The sequence below is a fragment of the Vanellus vanellus genome (assembly GCF_965231255.1).
Source record: "Vanellus vanellus genome assembly, chromosome: 4".
NCBI lineage: Eukaryota > Metazoa > Chordata > Aves > Charadriiformes > Charadriidae > Vanellus > Vanellus vanellus.
The window spans coordinates 7,296,806-7,318,989 of NC_138909.1; the positions used below are offsets into that span (position 1 = coordinate 7,296,806).

At 46.5% G+C, this 22,184-nt stretch overlaps 1 protein-coding gene across 1 annotated transcript; it reads left to right on the plus strand.

Moving 5' to 3' along the window:
• Positions 1-15,994: 15,994 nt before the first annotated feature.
• On the plus strand, positions 15,995-21,654 carry SPRY1 (sprouty RTK signaling antagonist 1). The gene is made up of 2 exons (XM_082483009.1): positions 15,995-16,164; positions 19,963-21,654. The coding sequence occupies exon 2, from the start codon at positions 20,018-20,020 to the stop codon at positions 20,978-20,980; it is 963 nt and encodes a 320-aa protein (XP_082339135.1). The 5' UTR covers positions 15,995-16,164; positions 19,963-20,017; the 3' UTR covers positions 20,981-21,654.
• Positions 21,655-22,184: the final 530 nt, after the last annotated feature.

Genomic DNA, 22,184 nt, shown 5'->3' on the forward strand with positions numbered 1-22,184 from the left:
TTGTGTTATTTTGATGCTGATTTCAGTGTTGGATGAGCTGAAGGAGGGCTACAGTCACCCTGGCCCTATGGTAGGAAGTGTCTCACTGCTAAGCACAAAGTGGAGTCTGGCTTTGATCTCATTAACCCCATCAGCGCTGGATTAGCAGCTGTGTTTCTGGAGCTTGACTTTTTCAGACACTTAAGGTGTGTATGAAGTGGCAGACATCACAGTTCATACTTTCTTTGGGTTTCGGTTTGTTGTGTTTTTTTTTCTTTAACATCAAAGACTAAATTCTCCTCAGTCTGTCCTGTCTTCTCACCGTTTCCCGGGCAGCAGGAAGAACACCCTTCCAGTTGCTTTATTTCAGGAGAAGGAAATTCTCACATCTTCCTCCTCTCCTCCATCGTGGGCTTTGTTGACTGGGAAAGATAACAATCACAGCAGGGCAGCACTAAGGGTCTTTGCTGTGTATGGAAGTGAGACCTCTCTGAAGGCTTTGGAGCAACCCCTCTTGAAGTGCGGCAAGCCCCACGGGTGCAAAGAGTTTTTACAGATTTTTTTCCCCCTAGAAATATTTCATTATCATTGGCAGAGTTCAGCACAGTTGCAAAAACTTTAGAAGAAAACGTTAAGACATAGATTCTCTTCTGAATTTTTCAGAAATTTAGTATCAAGTAGTGGTATCAAGAGGAAGGAGGGGAATTTTGCCCTTTTTCTCAATGAGAAGAGGAAAAATTGGGAGAGTAAAAATCTAAGAAAAAGTGGGGAGGAAGAGAAATGAGTAGAAAGTGTGTGTGAAAAGTTTCCTTCTTTCTTCTAAGTAAGCTCATTGTTTATTTCTAAACTCTACAAGAAAAACAATGAGATGGAGAAGAAGGAAAACCCACAGCAACAATAACGAGCTCAGAAAGATTTTATTTTTCTAGAAGCATTTGTAGCCATCAAAAGGATCTTGTACCTTCCACACACCACACTTTGTTCCTCGCTACTGGTTTTCACGTATGTCTGCTCGGCCATGTCCTGAGAGGACCTGATAGCAGATGCATGGCTTGTGGAAAAGGACATGCTAAGGAGCTGGTGGGAATTATGTGGAGGAAGCTGCACAAGACAGGAGAAGCAGTAGGGGAGAGGTGATGCAAGGTGGAAAGGATGGCATGGCATGAAGAGCAGGGTCCCAGAACAGCACTTTTAAAACAAAATTTGTGCTGCCCTAGCCTGGGCTGGGTGAGAGCAGCTGTGTTGCACTGCGCTGTCTCCAGAGGCAGAGCTGCAGCAGAGCTGTGAGAAGAATACCATCCTTGGACTGGTGTCCTCTGTGCTGCGCAAAGTCCAAGTGACCTCAAGAGAAACCGAGGCAGTGCCCTGGGCTATTTCTATAGCCGTCACTGTTGGTAAGCTCTGCTACACTGCCCGAACAAGATTTAGACCGTTTGATTGTAACAATCCTCCTTTTTTTCCCCCCTTTTAGATGTAGCATCCACCCTGGTGTGGACATAGTGACTATTTCAAATTAACTTGAGGTTATGTTACCTGAGTTCATCCAGGAAGAAGCTTGCACAGTGTGATGACAAAATCAGCCTCATGCTGAGCATCTGCTGGAGGAGGGGATTGTTAGTAACCCTTAGGCTTTATTTTTTTGTTTTAAAGCCCTCAAGTATTACACTAAGTACAAAATAAAAAAGCCCTAAGCCTGTAAAAGAAATGACTGTAGATTTAATTAAAAAAGAAAACTCTTTGTTACTGCAGGTGTCTAGTATCGTGGTATCTAAAATGGAAGTGTATGAAAGTCAAGAACATTCAACAAAAAGAATTGGGGTTTGTCTGGTGGCTCCTCCAGAACAAAGCATGGTTGACTGTTTGCTGTGGGCGTGTTTTCAAAAGTGCTTGTTTGGAAGACCATCTTGGAGATGGCTTTGCACAAAGATGTGCTTCATATCTTGAAGTCAGTTCTGTTTGGATTGGATTTAGCCTGATTTTTTGGGATTAGTCAATATTATGAGTGCCCTATAATTTTAAGATGGATTTATGCTATTGCATTGTCTTGTGGGGGAACCACAAAAGAAGTTGAAGAAGTTGAGACAAAGCTGTGCAGACCAGGACTACTGAGGTTTTGAACTCTGCTCTGAAGTGAATAAGGAGCCTGTAGAGCTTGGAAGTGTGAACAAAATGTGTTCAAGTTGACTTCTCTTTTGAGGCACATGCCACACACTGAAGCAACTCCAATTGTTTTTGTAGTAGTTCCATTCAGAGGTCTCTTGGATGGATAGTTAGGTACACCAATTGGTTCTCATGGGACAGGAGGAAAGCTTCTGAGGCCAAAAAGAAACCCCAAATCCCACCCCGTTTTCTGAACCCCGAGTGCGTCGCTGTTATCCGAGAGCTGCAGGGGCTCTACTGCAGTGAAGAGCAGTCACAGTAGTAGAACATGAGGTCCAAGGCTTTGATCGTTGCTCCTTCACAAACACCTCCAAGTGCTCTCTGCCTTGTGTAAGTCTCGTGTTTGTCCTCCTCCTCCTCCTCTCCCCCCCCCACCCCCCACCCCTTCCCGCATTGGTCTTGAGCTGTCTGGTTTTCAGCTTTCTGGTTATTTCCTTCCTCAGGTCTTGGGGGTGGCATGAGTTAAAATACGTCTATATGCATGAAACACATCTAAAATTATACTCCTACAGATATCTTTTCTTACAGACATCTTAAGATCCTGAAAACTGTACTATACTTCTCAATCACACACGATGTTAAAGTTATTCTTTACTGGACAAAATAAAATAGCCATGTAGGACGTGTTTTCTTTCTCTGAAACTGAGGCTGTCTTTAAGTGAAAGTTGTGGCTATTTTTTACCCAGGCTACTTTCCCCACATCTAGAAACTGCCATTCTGTAGGAAGGTTTTCAAGCTAGGAGTCAAGAAAGTTGAACTGCTATCCCAGTCGGCTCTCCTTGTGACACCTTTGGAAATCGTTTCTCCCCCATGAGACTTTCTTTCCCCCTCTTTTATAAAGTACTTTGATATCTCTAATAAAGAATAGAGTATAGTATAGAAGTGAAGTTTTGTGCTAGCTCTAAAGTTCCGCTGCTACATCAATTAAAGGGAAGATCACCCCCGCCCCCAACTTTGATAGTAGCATGTGTGGAAGGAAAATACTGGTTGTTATGACTTGCTGAGACCCTCCAGTTGTAACACATTTGTCCTGCCTTATATAAGGGCTGGAAACAAAATGCGTCTAATAACCTCAGGTTTTTAATCTCTGCAAAACATAATTAACTATTTGAAAGGGTGGTTGGAGGGTTAAGCTAGGAAGAATAAACTAGTAGTGTAATAACGTCTATATTAAATAAAAAAACCCCAACCAACACAGATTTAACGTGTTATATAATCTCTCTTAAACTTGCTCTGGGAAATCCTCCAAGAGCTGGTGTCAGTCTCCGTCTTGTACAAGTCTGTACATAACCTTTCTAAGAATTTGGATGAAGTTGGGTGGGGAAACGGTGAAAGAAAAAGTTAGAACAGAATGTAGCCTGACCAAAGGCTTTCTGTGATGGGGCATTCAAAGCAGGAACGGAGGGAGGTTCACTCCTTCGCAGGTCTTTCCGCAAACCCCCCCCCCCTCTGTGCAGGTGATTCCCAGGCAGTGGGCTTCCCAGCACAATCCCATTTCACTTTTGACATCCAGCAGCAATCTGAAAGGCTTCTGGGTATGTTAATCTCATCAGTAATCACTGCTGGGAGATGTTATGTTCAAAAACAGTCAGCTTCCCTCAGCTGGATGCTGCCGTGCCGTGGGAACGGTCTAGCGTGTTTATGGCCCCGTCAGACACATAGACGGTACCTATCAGTTTGTGTTTGCTCTGTTGCTTACAGATACAGCAATTAATTTAATGGCTGCTAATAACACAGAACACGGACCATACCACAGAGCTATTTCTTTTCCAGGAGCTCAGCCACTGCCTGTCTTATATGGAGATGGTATTCACTTACCTGTCCTTTGACAATAACTTGGAGCGGTGGTTCAAAGCATGGTGTATAGATATAGGGGGGAAAGGTACTGAAAGCAGAGGAATTATTTGCCCTCCTTTTGCGAAATGTGGAAGAAGCTCTTGGCACCTTTCTGCCCAAAGGCAAGTCCAACTGTATCCATCTACTCCTCCTGCTGAGCTTTTGTCATCTTTTGTTCCGTCCTTTCCACCTTCCTCTCTCTTCTGGCCTTGTTCTGCAGCTCCTTTCCCGTTCCCTGCCAGAAAGGATTGTTTTCCTCTGCGCGGCTCAGCAAAGCAGCAAATAGTGCTGAAAATATTGATGATGTGGAAGTGATTTGGAACATGGCGTGTTTCATCAAACAATCGTGTCATACAGTAACGTTCGTTAGCTTTTACTGAGGCATCCTTTCCGGTGAAGTCAGCGGGAGATCTAAGCGATAGAGCACTGGATGAGGAGACAGGGAGTTGACTTTTCTGCTTTTGTTTGCTTATGACCAGACCGTTCTTCTGATAAAGATATGAAGTTCTCCTCAGGGAAAGCAAATTGTGGAAAAAGCGTATTGCAAAAAGCTATATTGCATTCGGTTTTGCAAAACAGGGCACGATCCAGCTTCCACTGAAAACAGTGAGTGTGTCTTAAATGTTGTAAGAATTGGCTCCTGCTTACAGCTGCAAAATACTTCAAGAAAGCCGTGCTTTAGTTTTCCTCAGAAGTTCACTTTTTGGTGATGATCTTTGTCAGGAAATGAGCTGGGAGCTAGATAAAACGCTGCACTGGTGCGGTTAGCACTGAATGTTAATGCTGTTTCCTAACCCGCGGGTCTCGCCTTGTGCGACAGCCTGCTTCGAGACCCACTCCAGCGGTGCTGAGTTTTGAGCAGGGTCAAACAATAAACAGCCTCATTGGCATCCACAAATTTTACTCTTCGGTGAGGCTACGCAACTTAGTTTTTATTACCAAGATTAAAAATGCATTTAATGTTAGTGAAGTCCACAGCACCGGGAACTCCAGTATCTATCTTTATTTTTCCCCCAGAGTTTGAAAGCGCAGTAGGAAACGGGGGCTGTCGTTCTGGAGCGCTGCATGTGCGACCTTGGCAAGGATGAGGAAGGAAAGGTGCGGTGCTGGCTGGGTTCGGCTCTTTGAACCCTTTGCTCCGGAGCCTGTTCCTCAACCTGCCTTGAAAGACAATTTTCTTGATGTTTTTAAAAATGTTTACTGATGTTTGTCTGCCCCTTCTTCATAGCATTGTGTTTTCACGTGAAATCAAGTGATCTTTCATGACATGCACTGAGAAAATATTTTTTCAGGGTTTTTTTCTTTTGGTTCAAAGGCTAAATTTATAACGGAGCCAAAGAACCAACCGTCTTCTGGCTAAACTACCTCTAATATCAACACTTTAGCTAGGTTAGCTGTTCCACAAGGAGCAAAGTAGAAATAAGCACTGTTTCACGTTTACTACATCCCTCGCATTAACTTTGCACCTTTATAGGTACAGCTTGTATACAGATTGATATCCAAGTACCGAACAGTACATGGAAAGATGTGTGTAATTTAAAAAATGCATACCTTCAGAAGTTCTCAGCATCAGTTGACAGGGAACATACATGTGCTGATATGCTTTTATTGACATGTCTCTGTTCCCAAGTCTGACTTCCCAGTCCTACTCCACAGGGAGAATGGCTTTCAGGTGTTCTTTTTTGGGGTTTTGGGTCTCTGTTTTGAATGTTGCTCCTTTGATAAGATAGGAGCGTCATATTCAGTGCTCACTATAACAAGTTGGGTTTTCCCCATAAGCAAACTAATTTTTTTTGCATACTTTTTTGTGTACTTGAAAATTTCTCCAACATTTATAAATACCAGTTTTTAACCTGATGGGTACCAGAGATTACTGCCAGTGTAGTAAGAGGACGTCCTGGTCAGATACTGTTGTTAGCTCACTGGAACTAGGTAGTTTGTTGTTCTTAACAATTAAACTCACAGTCATTTAACATCCACCTCTGCATTTCTATGGTTCATAGCTGGCTGTGGCCTTCTCGGTGTCTCCTCAGTGACGCATCTACCTTATCTTCCTCTTTTAGTTCTTGCTCACAGATGTGCCGTCTTCTACATGGTTTCTGGGTTTGCTCTCCACATAACAAGTAACCTGTTTGCTTTTCCTGATGTGGTTCTTCCTTTCTCTCTCTCTTTTCTTTGGGGCAGAGGAGGGGGAGGATATCTCCTGGCATGATGGAAAACCTTCATGATGAAAACTAACTTGTTCCTTTCAGTCAGAAAAAAATCTGCATTTTCTACTAGTTTGTGATTAATGTGGGTATGAGAGCTGAAAATTCAGCGCTCTCAGCTGTTTCAGTGGCAGACTCAATTTTTAGTATTATTTTAAATCAAATATTTCCTATGTTTCAGTAAGAAAATCTTTTGCAAGAGTTCTATTTTTGAGTTGTTTTTTTTTTAAGCTTCAACTTTTTGCATCTACCTTTCAGTAGAGTTATCTTTTATATTCAATACCGCCATGACCAGTATATATAAGGTGATATAAGTAACTTTGATTGAAATTGATAATTGCCATAGAGTTGACTTGACATCTAGGTAACGTTTGGTGCTAGGGTGGTATGTTTCGATAACACTGCTAAGAATAAAAGACAATGTTTTCAAGGTCTGCCCAGGGAGGTTAGACGATAGGAATTCTCCCTTCCTGTCTTAGGAAGAACTCTCTGAGCAACCGATTCTTTCTATGTCTTCCTAAGAAGTGCTGAACACTTTTACTTTAAAGCAATTGGCACCCTGGAAAATTAAGTCTACAGAAGCTAATGAGTCTACAGGAGCTAATGAGTCTACAGGAGTGTTTGTAACTGACTCAACTTCTTTTTTTTTTTTTTTCATGTGGCCAGTTTAAAAAAGAACAGCAAATGGTTTTGAAAAGTAATTCTTGACACCGATCCAGCTCCAAAAATGTTGTTTTCCATTTACTTCCCATGTTTCCCACTGTTTGTGTGATGAAATATGAGTGGCACTACTTCTGAGAGCCTTGATGTGCAACCTGTACAATACCTTCAACAAAAACTCGGCATATGGTAGCATACTGAAAACTCTATCTTACCTGCATAAGAATATCACAGGCTTCTGTTTAAATTTTCCAGAGATTGGGGCATTTGGAGAAGAATTAGAAAAGCAGTAAAATTGCCCTCTACAGAGCTGAAATCCAATCTGGTGATGACAGCTATTTCACTTACCTTAAGAAGTATGGACGTAAATAACAGCTGAGCAGTTGACCTCAATGTCTGAATGAAGCCAAAGACATCCTTTTTGAATAGTCTGAGGTCTCTGTCTAGCCTTCCGTCCATAAAAGACTAGAACCCACTAAGGAACTGTTGTCAGGGGGTTTTTTCTTTATTTAATAAACAGGATGAGAAATTACTGCAAACACTGATTCAGTCAGGCAATGATGTCCACACTTCTGAGCTAACATAAAAAGCAGTGGAAACACACGCAGTAGGAATGCTGGAAAAGGCAATGCCTTTTGTATTTTTCAACTGGGCACAGTTGGCATTTTTATCTTTATTCAGATGCTTCTTTCAGGCCGGATTACACCACTGTAAATCTACGCAAACAGCTGTAAGCAACAGCACAGTACCTCCCTTGTGAATACTTCAGTATTACAGCAGTGGTCCAAGAAATGTCATCTTGCAGTAGCATTGCTGCAGTGTTTTGGAAGGTTAGTGTGCTACTTCAGGGGAAAAAATCCATTTTCTACATAATTTTCAAAACTACTGAACTTGGGAAGCAATAGATACAAGATCCCAATTAGGCTTTTAAGATACTTTAAACAGAGTATGCTTCAGTAGGAGATGTGGCCTTTATACATTGAAATTCTTTGGTTTCTCAAGAATAGTGTGTTTAATGAATCACAGAAAGAAACAAGAATCACAGCAGTGGTTTCAAAATGGAGAGTTATTAAGGGAATCGAAAAGAGGGACCACCCCCCAACACACACACCCACACAGACACACAATTTTTGGTGTCATAACATACACACATGTTAGTGTGTGTCCGTACATGTTCTCCTGGGTGCCAGCCAGCAGGAGAGGCAGTGCAAGCTTTCCTAGCGCCTTGCGTTGAATCACAGCAGCATAGTTCCTGCCTCGTCTATGGCCCGTCTCCCACCCGGATGGGCACGAGAGGGGTTTTCATCAAGAACATGACAGTATGTGCTTTATGTTCTTTATTGTCAAGGGCTTTCCCAGTCCTTTTTGGTGAGAGAAATCTGACCTTTTTGACCCAAAATCTCTTGATGGATAATATTTTTTTTTATTTTATATATATATAAAATATATACGGCTATATTGGATATATAATTAGAAAAAAGAGCAAACGCATAAACTATCTCCAAAATACAGAAGTCTCCTGACTTCGTCAGTCCCAAAGGAAACCAAGATTAACTTTGATTCCTCTAGGAACAGAATCCAGCCCTTGACACTGAATATTCCTTGACAGATAGTTGTTTATTATAAAGCAAAATTTCAAGATGTGACTAGCAAGCTCTCATAGAGTACAACAAACCTCATCAAACATGCAAGGGATATCTTGGCACTTAATACTTGAATTGCCAAATGCAAACCAGAATCTTTCAGAGAAGTAAGACTCAGAAAATGGGAAAAGGAAAAAAAAAAAAACAAACCAAAAAAACCCCAAACAAACAACAAAACCAACCAACCAACCAAAAAACAGGTTAATAGCAAAATTATATTTTATCATTCTCTTCTAGGGATCCAGCAAACTATAACTGACATTGCTGTACTCTTGCAGAGTTGTGGCGAGAGATCTTTTCCACATCTTTTCAACCATAAAAGAGTAAAAGAAAGGAGTGGGGTTAGTTGGTCTGTTTTTTCCCATGAGAAGTCAAATTCCGTAGATTCTTATATATTAAAGTGGATGATGCTGCAGCCAGAAATACATGCACCTCTGCCACAGAGACATTCGGTGGCGCGTTCATCTCTTGTAGCCAATTTCTGGTCCCAAAGCAATGATGACACCCTGGCTATTTGAGAGCTGGGTCTGTAGATACGTGCTTTCAGAAGCATCATTTGGTATCATGCACCTGGATTAAGGTTCAGGGGAAGAAGTTTCTGTTAAAAAAATCATCACTTGGTGCAAGCATCTTTTCAAGCGATCCATGGAAAAACTTCCTCCCTGCTTGCATTCCAGGGAATCGAAGGTTGTCTGTTAAAATCTGATTGAAATGCCTTTTGACTGGTAAAGCAGAACCAAGAACGTGACATAGACGTTAAGTTACTGCTTCTCTACAGAAGCTGTTGCAGCTGTGGAGAGAACCTAAACTTAGTTGTTGACACACCGTTCTTGAGAAGGACAAAAGAGATTGTGTTCATTAGGCCAACCCCATCACTCTTGCTAAAAGCAGTCTCGAGTTTCCATGTATATTTTCAAATCAAATTAGAAACGCTGCTCCTGAGACCTCCTTCAGCTGACAGTGACGGATTGCACAACCTGATGAATAGTAGGCATTCCTGGAGATGTACTAATACCCGAGTCACCACAAGTGGTTAGATAATAAAAACATACGCAGAGCCATGTATTTAAATTAGCAGAGAGCTTTTACCTCTTTCTCTGATAATGCAGTCCACACCTGGGGAGCGGCCACTTCTCGAACAGAAATGGGAAAGGTTTGTTCCTCGGTTGTTTTTGAAGCTAAATGCTATTATTCCGTCATGGTGGATTTCCTCTGGCTAGTTTTTTTTTTTTTTTTTTTCATCAGCTATAATTAAAGCAACCACCTCCTTTCACTCACCTCTCAGCACATACTTACGCTGCCAGATCTACGGGACTTAATCCCACCAGGAAAATCTTTGTAGCTCTACCTGTTTGTTACCTGACTCGGCTGTAGAAGAAAGTAAGAGAAATGGAAAAACAGGCTTACTGGCCTTAAAAAAAAAAAAAAAAAAAAAAAAAGAGAACCCACTTAAGATCATATGGTTGCAGAAATTAAATTACCCAGGTTTCCTCCACCCACTGAATCAGTGTAGTCTTCACATTAATGTTGTGGTTTTCTTATTTCAATTGCATGCTAAAAATGCAGCGGAATACAACAGGGCAGACTGGGGTTTGATGCCGTAATCCAGGAATCCAGCACTTTTCCAACTTATAATTCAGGTTGGAATGAGAGAAGTGAGAACCGCTCCACTGAGCGTGGTCTTGTTTTGCACCCCCTACCACAGCACCGGGCTTTTGTGTTGAAGGGCTCAAGCGCATGGCTTCCTCCAGGGGAGTTGGGCTTTGCGCAGCCACTTGATCTCAGGTGTGGACGAGATTTTCACCTGGTGACATCTTAATAGAAAAAGTTGAGCTTTCAGTCAGATACCAGGCCTTCGAGTAAGAGGGAGGTCAAAGGAGACACCCCAACAATGACTCTCTGAATCGACTAATACATTTGTAATGAGCCTTTTTGCAGCCTCTGACAGCAAACGAACATAGCGGAGTCAGGACTGAGACATATTGAAACATGCACAATCCAAAATGACAAGAAAGGAAGAAGAGCTTTTAACACTTGGCCCTCTTCTTAGATTCATAGACCCTTGTTTCCTTCTCCTTAGTGATGTTAAAACTATGAGAGATATATATCTATTTGTGATAATGTAGTTCAACGCAGGAGTGCTCTTCTATCAGTGAAAACTGCAGTGCAACAGAGCTTCTTCTAATTTCTGTGCAAGGAATCATGTCTTCACGGATAGTAAAAGGCCATTTGCTTAGTGCTAAGACAGGAAACAAGAAGTTGCAGATAATGTCATTTACAGTAGATGTGAATAAATTATTATCTGTATTAAGCAATAATGACAATTTTCCTTTTTCATGAAGTTTTTTATACAGGCAGATGAAGTAGTATTAGCTAGCTTGCTAAAGGAGTTAAAAATTAATACAAATTAATGAAGACATCATCGGTACCTTAGTAGAGTATTTTGTATCAGTGCAGACAATTAGTACAGCAGCTAAACATGAAGTCTGCAGGGACAGTTCTCGGAGGAAGAAATAAACTTGATCAGAACACAAATAACAGTGGGTACCTGAAGGGGCAATGTGAATGTACCGGCTGCCCATATGGCAAGTGAGTAGTGAAAAGTGAAGAGACGTGCTGTGGCCTGCGCTTAGGAGACTGACGTTTTGCCCCTTGTTAGGTGCCTTCACTGATGTGTTGTGTTTCCTACAGCTTTTCTTCAATGCTATTTGTCTTCAATCATATTTTTGGCGGCAAAAGTTCCCTTGCTATTCTTCATAGCAAAAGCAAGATAGCATTAAAAACTACCATTTGGGAGGGCCCCAAAGAAATCATATAGATTCTACCTAAGTTGCAGCCGCTCCCCCCACGTCCCAGTGTTTCTCACTGATCCCCATTTACCAAATTGCCCTTTCGGTGAGTCAGAAGTAGGTGGTACTTCTGATCAGTACTGATCTGACCACCGGACCCCGTGTCTCCAGCTGCTCACCGGCCTTGGGAGGAACACCCAAGGAAAACACCGCTTTCTCTGATACGGTGCAAGAGATGGGGACGGGGGGAAGCGTGTTCTCCAACTCTCAACTTCTTGTATGCACCTTTGTGTTTTTTTTCTTGTTCGTTTGTGCCGAATTTGGGCACGGACCAAACCCCCCAGCTCTGCAGCGTTTCCCCTGCACTTTGACTCAACGTTCAGATGTTCGTAAAGCAGGTTCGCGTCGAGGTCCGTCCCTTTATTCTCAGAGGTTTGCCTGGCTGCTGCCTCTTACCATCTCTCCTGCCTCTAAGAAAAACTGATGTTATCTTCTAAAGAGAAAACTCAAGATTGTATTTGCCAGTGAGATTTTTCTGGTGTGCCTGTCCCCAGCCGGTGGAGCGACGGCAAGGAGCAGCTTTATGTGGCCGCGCTTCTCCGGAGGGCTTTAAGAAGAGTCCTTACGCAAAAGCTGAAGAAATCCCCAGCCTTTGATTGTAGATAAAGGTCAGCCTGTCTAGCAGAAAGCGTGATAGGAAATGCTACCTCACGTCACCCTTCACTTTCTCTTCCTTGCCCTGAGATGATTCACGGCACCTTGCGGAGTACGCCTTCCCCACAGCGCCTGTGGGTTCTACCCCCGCTCTTCCCAATAGCTTTACTTCGTCTCATGCGCCAACCAGCTTAAGCCAGGACCACCAAGAGTTTCGATGAGCTGATCAGAAATAGTCCATGATGCTTATTATTACAGCAAAGTTTAATAGCTGTTGTCAGAGTTTGTTGGTTTGGTTTGGTTTGGTTTGGTTTGGTTTGGTTTGGTTTGGTTTGGTTTGGTTTGGTTTGGTTTGTTGGGGTTTTTTTTAATATATATAGGCCTATAGGTCAGCGTTCCATATTCAGTTTTACTGGTCTTACCCCAACACGCACATAGTGTCTCCTTGCACTGAGAGTTTCCAAGGCTCTTTGAGCATGCTGTGGGTCCTGAGCCTCCAAACACTAACACCGGAAAGTTCCACCGAGGCCAGCGGCAAAGCTGCCGAGGCACAAAGCTTTGGGGAGGTGCAGATCCCGGCTGTTTCTCCCAACACCCACCTCCCCAAGACTGTCGCTGCACGGCTGGTGGGGAAAATACAGGACTTACACATTCTCCAGGTAAGACTGGCACAACAATTTTGTTTCTAATTTCATTATAAATGCTAACGTGCATTTTTTTTTTATTGCTTTTGAATTCCTCTATAACTTTAGAAATGTTGTTACAGCTGTGAAGGTTGGTTATTAACTGACAAATCACTTGCGTAAAGGTAAACACTTTCTCTACTGAGTTTTCCTCAAAGCCATGTTGGCTCAAGATAGTTATCACCACAGAAGATGAGTGACGGGCGCAGTGAATATCGGATGCTTTGAGAACAGGCTGTTTGTCACCTCTTCTCTCTGAAAGGATGCTGTGCTGATAGACAGGATGGTTCTCGCTTTGCACAGACTAAGCCACCTCGCGCTGCTTGGAAGGAGGAGTGAAGGGTCAGTGTCTGGGACCCAGTACGCGTCCGCCTCCTGGACTGGGATCTGTGCCGTAGCAGGGGCTGGGAGATGCCCAGGGGCATGCTTAGGGGGAAATACAGTGGTGTTGCCAGGTGGGATGCAGTGCTGACGCAGCGTTACTCCTTACTGATAGTGGGAGGATCACTGTTTATCCAATTAATCTTTACGAAGGTGTCGTTCGCTACCTATAAATGTCAATTGAGTGACCTAGAGATGAAGATTGCTTCTGGGTATGAATCAGGAAGCAAAACAAACAAAACCCAATGGTGGATTCTGCTTTTATTCTGTCCAACGTGCCTTTTGGCACGCCGAATCTTGTGCGAGGGAGAAGTAGCATACAGCTGCAGAAGGTGGAGATTATCTCCAGTACATGATCCTCAAAGTGAAAGCGGAAACGGGGATTGAATAACAGCTATCAGCCATCATTCAGTCTCTCGAACCTAATTCTGGGAGGTTTTTCAGAAGGATTATCTTTGGGCACAGAGGGCTGGCCTCTCTTGACTTGTCAGTGGGAGAGACAGGCGCCTTTAGATGACAGTTTGGAGATGGAAAATAACTTGCTTGCATCGGATCCCCGTCTGTGTGTCAATCCTCAAATTAAAGCTGTGCCAGGATGCACTCATAAAGTGTGTCAATCCCCTTCCAAGCTGCCAGTTTATTCCCCAGAATTTTAGCGCTCCTTTTTCCAACAAAAGCTGCTCGCTGCTGTCATTTCCAAGAGAAATCCTAACGAGATGACTTGCGTGACATGCGGGCATGTTTGCTTGAGTCTGTGGAGAGCCTTCTGATATAGCTGTAGGGTTTTCCCGTGTTTCAGCAAAGTGTTAATTCGGGTGCCAAGTGATAGTAAACTGCTGCCAGTATTCTTGGTTGTTTTACTGACCCGTTTAAGCCCAGTATTGTATTTCTAAAATCAAGCTCTTACACTTGGCACAGCTTTTTAAGGTAGTACCGGCTTTGGAGATGTGAAAGGAAAGGTGTTAAGCAATGTTTTTACAGCAGGAAAAAAATACATATGGACTTCTGCGAGAAGACAGCCGGTTGCTAAACGCGAGTATTCTCAGCCGTAGCAGAGCCCCGCTAACCCGAAAGGCTCAGGTACCCACCCAGCACCTACGGCTGCCTCCGGTGCTCCCGCTGTACGTTGCACACCTGCATAAATGCTGTGTTGTCTTTTGGTCTGTCTTTATTCAAAACAGAGTTGTTTTGTTGAAAGAAATCTAAAATATAGCTGGAGAAGATAGATTGGCATCGCATAGCGCTACTCTGCAGGAGTCATTTTTGTTAGTTTTCTTGGTTGTTTTTGTTCTTCCATAGGAATTTTTGTTAATTTGAACTGTGATGGGCTCCAAAGTTTTCAGACGGATTTCAGTGAAAAAGGTTTTGTACTTTGCGCTCGTAGTGTGTCTGAGAATGCTTTTGGTGAGCAATCACGTTTTCTAATTCCCCTAGCAATATTCATGATGAATTGGGATATTTTTGTGGCCCTGCCAAAGATTTTTATGCTGCTGTTTGTCACCTGAGCCTCTGCAATTGGAAGACAGTATTTATAGTTTATCAGCAGTCTGTTAATGACAAACTTAGAAGTATTAGCAGTATTCAGTATATAACCTTTAATGCATAAAGATGTTATTTCATAGAGAAACATGTGGTTGAAGTAGTTTTTGCATAATGATGGAAATAAAAAAAAAAAAGGTAGTTTGGGTATTTGCTTTCCAAGCCTAGTGAAGTTTAATGAAAAAGAACTGCACTACATCCATGAGTGTGATGTGGGTGGACAGACTATGCCACGGAAGAATATCTTTGCGCTGGTATGTTCTTGTTTGGAGGGATTATTTGCTTTTGGATGAATGTTCCTCCATGTATTTGTAATACATATTATTTTTCTTTGGGGCAAAAGGTGGGAGAATATGATTTCTGTGAAGGAGATGGTAAAAAGCCAGTTGGAATGTGTCAGATAAACTCAGGGCTACAGCACTCTTTAGCCAAGCACTGGACGGCTCAATTGTTCCGATGCATTGCGTGTTGTTACGAAATAATTCTCGGAAGTTTGATTTCTTTTTACATCATTTTTCCGTGTTCTTTCAGTTGCCTTTTAAAACACTTTAGTCACTCAGAAAAGAAAATACATACCCACAAAACCCCCAAAGATAGTATTTGGCCATAAAAACAAGGCTTTGAAGGCATCACTGGTATCTCCTCAGCACCCTGGGAGAAAGGCAGTGATGAACTTCGGGTGGGACCATGCCCGGTCGGGGCTGGGAAGGCGGCAGCGGCGGCGGCCCGGGGAAGCCGTGGGATGTCTGGGTGCCTCAGTCCCGGCTGGAAAACGGTGGGACGAGCTGTTTCCTATCTTTAACGGAAAGGTTACCGAGGTACGCGCTTTCTGAAACCCTCAGCTACCTCTTCAATAGGCTGAGAGCAGCAGAAACGGGACTGTGAACGAACAGCTCTTCCCTCCGGCTACACGCGCCTTGAAAGCCGCCGATGCCGGAGCGCACGGCGGGGCCCCTCCGGAGCGTTTACCGGAGCGCCACCGCAGCCGCTACCCAGAGCCGAAGGGCTCCGGCACCCGCGCCGGCGGGCCCTGCTGTCACCGCGGCGGCTTTGCGGGGACCCCTCCAACCGCTGCAACCTGCGCTGTCCCCACGCCCCCCCGCCCCGGGATCCCGCTCCTCCGCGCTCCCTGCCGGACGGCGGCGGCGGGCTCCCGGGGACGGCGGGGCCGGGAGCCGCCGCCTGAGCGATGGCAGCGGCGGTGAGGGGCAGGTTCGCTTGCACACACCGGAGCCCCACCGGCGGGTCGCCCCGGGGTCGGGGCGGGCGGAGGGGCCGCCCCGGTGAGTGCGGCCGGCGGCCGTGCCCCGCGCAGGATCGGCTCCCGGCAGGGCGGGGAACTCCACTCCGGGATTTCGGGGTGGCCGCGGAGTGACACATTGACATCACGGGGGCGCGGCCCGGCGGCGGGCGGGGGCTGCGCGCTGAAAGGCGGCGGAGCGCGGCTGGAGTCACTCCGGAACGGAACAGAACGAAACGGGACGGGACGGGACGGGACGGCGGCGGGACGTGCACGGCACGGCGCGGAGCGGAGCGGGCGGCGGGACGGCGCGGCTGCCGACACTGCCCGAGCTGGACTCCGCGCCGGGGCCGCCAATGTGCCTCGGGAAGCAGGCGTTCACCTCGGCCTTAGGTAAGGATCAGGTGCGGGCGGCGAGGGGCTTCCCGCGGCCGGCGGGGAGGGCGAAGGGAAGGGCTGCGGGGCGGCCGCCGGGCGGGGGATGAGGACGAGTTTCCCCGGGCCTCTGTCCGCTCCGGTGCGGGGGTGCGGCTGCGGGAGAGCCGGGGTCTCTCGGGGCGCTCTGGGCGCCCTCGGCTTCCCCGAGCCCGCGGCGCTCAGCCGTTCGCAATTCACTGGTAATTATAAAACTTCCCGTTGGGTAATTGCGTCTGTTTTGCCTAACGCGGGGAGGGGAATCTCGCTTGCGTGCTGGAGCCTCCTTGGAGCCTCTGGAAGTACCGAGGAGGCACTTCTCGTGCAAGACTTCCCCCCCCCCCCCCCCCCTTTTTTTTTTTTTTTTTTGGTGTGTGTGTGCGTGCCCGGGGCAACTCTCGTATCAGCCGCACTCGCCCCGACGTGCCGCCCGCCCGCCCGCCGGGGCTGTCAGCCGGCCCCCGGACGGGCGACAGCGACGCACATGGCAGCGGTCGGCGAGCGGGGCTCCCGCAGGGCCACCGCGCTCTGCCCCCTCGCACGGCTCCCGCCGGGACAGCCCAACGCCGCACCGCCGTAAAAGCAAAAAAAAAAAAAAAAACCAACAAAAAACCACCCTCCCGCGGTGTCGGGGTTGCGGCAGCGCTGCGGCGGGACCGGCGGGGAGGAACACGCGGTGCAGCCCGGCCCGGCCGAAAAGGGCAATAAACCACCCGGCAGTCGTCCCCCACCACCACCCCGGAGACCTTCCCCGCCGTCGTCCCCACCGAGACGCCCCCTTCGCAGCAACGGGCTGCCTTTATTTATTTTCTCCCGGTAACTCCGGAGAGACCCGCGGCTGCAGGGGAGCGCTTCGTCCCCCGGCGGAGGAGGGGGTCGAGGGAAAGGCGATCCGCTGAATCCCCCACCACCACCGAGGGCTGCAGGGAAAAAAAAAAAAGCCGCCCCGCCGTCACCCTGCCCTCCGGCCGGCTGGATTTGCTTTTACTGCGGCTCGGTGGAATTCAGTAAGGTGGTGGGGGGTTCGTCCCGGTTCTTCCCCCCCCTCCCCCCGGAGCGGCGAGCAGGTGCCGCTGGGCGCTGCCGGGCGGTGCGCGGGCTCCGCCGCACCGCGCCCGTCCCCCCTCCACAAAAAAAACCCAAAAGGGATATGGCTTCCCCCCACTGGGGGGGAGCACTGGGCGAGGAGCGGGGCGACCTGGCAGACCCCGCGGCCCGACGTGCCGTGAGGATGGGGGGGGGGGGGGGGGCGGGTGGAGAGAGGGGGCGCCTCCGGCTGCGGACCGCGGGCGCCTGAAAACGAGCATTAGGTTAAAAATAAATAAAAATAAAACCCCAGACGCTTCCTGGCGGGGGGGGGGGGGGGGGGTGGCTGAGATTCGGGGGGGGAATCCCCGGCGCTGTAGCTGTAGTGGTCGGGCGCTGGCGCTTTAAATGCCGGGAAGTCCGCCCTCCCGAGGCAGCGCCGGCCGCGCTCTCTGCCCTCCCCCTGCAACAGCGGGAGAAGGGGGGGGCGGGGGGAGAGAATGAAAAAAAAAAAAAAAAAAAAAAGCCCTTGTTTTCATTCATAACTTTTTTTTTCCTCTCTCTCCTTTTTTTTTTTTTTTTTTTTTCCTCTCTCCTCTTCCTTCCTCGCCCTCAGCGGCTACGCTCGGGGCGCAGCGGGCGCCGCGCCGCCGCCCGCCCGCCCGGGGCTGCCCGGGGCCGGCGGGGAGAGAAGGGGGGGTGTGGGGTGTCCCTTTTGCCATCGGGTTTGGGGGGGGCGGGGGAGGGGGGAATCGCTGAGGTGTGGGGAGGGTGGAGGAGCTTTGCCCGTCCCGGCTGCAGGAACATGAGGTCTGTCGTCCTTTTTCCTCTACGGTGTTTTATTTTCTGGACTGGGGGGGGACACACGACACAACACAACACCCACGCGCGCGCGCACACACAACCAGTTTAAAACTCGATTTGCACGGTGGTTTGTTCAAGTGTGCCGCTCTCTCTGCAGCTGGTCGTGTCGGTCTGCGGTGCCGCGGTGATGTTGCGCTTTCCCCCCAGAGATGGCACTGGATGTCTTTGGCATTTTCCTGGGATATTATTTTTCATCCCCCCGGGGGAGCTCAGCCCCCGCTTGGTACAGCTGTAAATCTTTCCCGTTTTCACATTCATTCTCCCCTCGGTCTGTTGTGGGTTTGTGTTCGGCGCTCGTGAAGAAGGCGGCTTGTTATGTGGGGTGAATTAGAAGTGAATGTATTAGGGGTTTTTGTTTTCTTTTATTTTTCCTCTTAAGCTGCTGATGCTAAGGCCCACACAGGTGGCATTAAATATAAAATGAAATCTGGATGAGCACAAAGACTTTGTGTCCTGGCTGAAGCTGCCCTTTCCTGTTTGTTAGCGGTCAGAGTGATAAAGATGCTAACTACCTGTTAGCAGAATCCTCTCCTGCTCCCATCATAGACTCATAGAATGGTTTAGGCTGGAAGGGACCTCGAAGATATCCCGCTACGCATTTCTCTCCGGAGTGGGGAACAGCTCCGGTGCCGGCTCTGCTCTGGGTAGGCACGACAGGCTCCTTCCCATGATTATTGGATGAGTTTCGGAAATGCTTGATAGCATTTAGCTTTCACCTCTTTCAGGTAAACATGTGTGGCATCTCGGGGCGGGGTGTGTGTGTGTGAAAAGGGTCTTTTCCCCCAGTTGTCAGTAGAGGAAAGCAGTTTATTTTCTTGGTTCTCTGTATAAATGTGGCATTTATATACCTCAATTTTTGTGTAGGTACAGAACTGTCACTTCAGTCTCCTCAATCAGCATTACAATCTTTGTGTCAATAGCTAGGCAGAATGACAAGGAATAAAAACGCATCACACTTATTTAGAAGAGATGAGAAGATGTTGTATTTAGTTGAGAAGCTTTTAATCTGTCTTGTGAAAATGGATTTGCTCTTTGATTGTGTTTTGAGGGAGGTCGGGGTCTTTTTTGTCATCTGCTCTTCACATTCTTAGGAATCCTTGGGTACTTTTTCTCTTGACATCTGGTTCATTGTGGCCTTTTCTACCCATTTTTCTTTTACACCCTGGCCTGTGGTCAGAACATACTTGAAAACAGGCTGTTTGCACCCTTGCTTTAGTTTTATAAGGGGCATATTAGATTTGTGTGCTAAGTTACTTTCTGATAGAAAACGTCTTGGCCGCTTGACAGCGCGTAGTGCGAGACTCTGATGCGCCTACATCACTTTAAAGAGGAGACTTTCCAAATGCAGTAGGAAGCAAATCTGTTGAGCTTTCTGAAGCCACACGTTGACAGAAGAGTGAGGGTTGTGCATGTTCTTTATTCTGCTGTACAGAACAGGAACCTGATGGTGTTCTTGCCTGTTTCCAACTTAGTTTTGGGGGCGTTTGGAATTGCTATTGCCAGTTAGACAGATGTGGAGTTCAGTAACAAGTGAGAAGCGCTTTCCATGGCTTGGCAAGTAAGCATACAGGTTAATACTGGATTATTTTTTTTATTCTCTCTTTTTTTTTTTTAATGGCATGGGGTCTCCTTTGCATTCCTCATCTATGATGCCATACCCAGACTCTCCCCATTACTGGACGTGGGCCAGATCCTCGGCGTTGTTGTAATCCCCTGCTGAAAGAGATCAGTACCAGGTGGCTGGGGCAATCTGTGGTTTGCCTTATCATTTCTGTTTTCAAAAAGTATCCCGTTCTTTATTCCTCTTTTGCTCTTGATGTCGTGTATGCCCGCATATACCCACACACACAAAGTTTATTTATACCTTCTGTCATCTTCTGATTTTAGGATTTCAGATGCATGCCAGGTTCCCACTGAATGCCAGAAGTAGAGATCACTACAGATGGAGCCCCAAAGTCAACATGGCAGTGGTGGTTCACTAGTGGTGATTCAGCAGCCCTCCTTGGACAGCCGGCAACGGTTGGACTATGACAGAGAGAGCCAGCCGACAGCTATCTTGTCACTGGACCAGATCAAGGCCATCAGGGGCAGTAACGAATACACGGAAGGTCCATCTGTGGTGAAAAAATCTGGTCCACGGACAGCACCGAGGCAAGAGAAGCATGAAAGGACTCATGAAATTATACCAATTAATGTGAATAATAATTACGAACACAGACCCAGTCACGTGGGGCACGTGGCACACCAGCATAACACGAGGGCTCCCGTCTTGAGCAGGTCGACCAGCACAGGGAGCGCGGCAAGCTCTGGGAGCAACAGCAGCGCTTCCTCGGAGCAAGGACTACTGGGGCGGTCACCTCCATCCAGACCGGGCTCTGGCCACAGATCGGATCGGACAATCCGGACGCAGCCCAAGCAGTCGTCGCTGATTGTAGATGATCTGAAGGGTCCTTTGAAAGAGGACTTGACGCAGCACAAATTTATCTGCGAACAGTGTGGGAAGTGCAAGTGTGGGGAGTGCACAGCGCCGAGGGCACTCCCATCATGCCTGGCCTGCAACCGGCAGTGCTTGTGCTCTGCGGAGAGCATGGTGGAGTACGGCACCTGCATGTGTTTGGTCAAAGGGGTCTTCTACCACTGTTCCAACGACGATGAAGGGGACTCTTACGCGGATAATCCCTGCTCTTGTTCCCAGTCACACTGCTGTTCTAGGTACCTGTGCATGGGAGCGATGTCCTTGTTCCTGCCTTGCTTGCTCTGCTACCCTCCTGCAAAAGGATGCCTAAAACTCTGCCGGGGTTGTTACGACCGCATCAATCGTCCGGGTTGCCGATGCAAGAACTCCAACACGGTCTATTGTAAACTGGAGAGCTGCCCCTCCCGGGGTCAGGGCAAGCCTTCATGATTTTTGGGGGGAGATTTACTTCCTCCGACTTCAGTTTTTCAGGTTGTAGCTGATGGGTTTTTTCCCTTGTTTTTTTTTATTCCTTACTTTTTTTTGTTTGTTTGTTTTTTCTTCTTCTCCTCCCCCATTTGCAGGGGGGGAACAGTTCTTTTGCTTTCCTTTCTGTCTCCCCAACGTCAAATACACAAGTTCTTCCCTTTGCGTCTTTGCTCTCCTCTTCCTATTGACTTGGCAGAGTGTGGAGTGTTTTACATAGTCATTGCTGCTCTTTGGTAAGTGTGGACCTGGGATCTGCATCTGCCGCTCACTTGGGCAGGGTCTTTTGAGTTTGTAACTGAACCACTCCTGAAAGAGACAGTGAGGGCTCACTGGGCTCTTGAAGCTTCTTGCTCTGTGAATATCTTCCCAAAGATGTTTTTCTTCTCAGCAATCTTTTTTTTTTTTTTTTTTTTTTCCTTAACCCCCTGGGTACCAAGGAAGAATAACTTTCATGAGTGAGCTGGATTGTGAAATAAGTTTTGTGCGTGTTCTTTCTGGAGAGGGATGTAAAATAAAGGCTTTACCAAATGAAAGGCCTGACTCGTCTATAAGCAGCCTGCTTTTTTTTGCCCCTTTCTTTTTTGTTCCCTTCTTTTTGTCTTGACTCTTGGAACATTCTCAGTCCTGAGAATTACCCTGCCTCTTTTTTTTTTTTTTTTTTTTTTACATTTTCAATGTAACTTCAGTTTTTGCTACACTATGTAGATCTTCACATTGGAGACATTATGGCTGCAACGTACTCGTTTGTTTCTTTTGCTGTCGAATTGTTGAAGGATATCGCTCACTCCACCTTCCTACTCCTGTTTTTATAGTCTGTCAGTATCAGTTGATATTAAAGCTGGTGGCGTTCATATATCCAAACAGCCTTCAGGTGTCATTGAGTCACCGAAACGTTCTTGAATCCTTAAACTTTCTTGTGATCCTTTAGTTTAGTGAATTTAGCTCTGCTCTGTACTTTATAATTTTATTCTGTCCCTGTTTTATTGCCTTAGCCACAAATTGTGGTCCTTTTTTGTATATTTTATGTATAAAACACAAAGTTGAATCCCAACTATTTTTAAGACAAAAGTCTGTTAAAACTTTTTTTATTGTAAAGAATATTTATTATGTGAATCTCTATTATTTTATGATATTTATTGCAAAAGACTGAAAATGTACTCATGTC

Excerpts from the sequence above, each read along its gene's own strand:
- SPRY1 (XM_082483009.1), top strand. The coding sequence starts at position 20,018 with ATGGAGCCCCAAAGTCAACATGGCAGTGGTGGTTCACTAGTGGTGATT.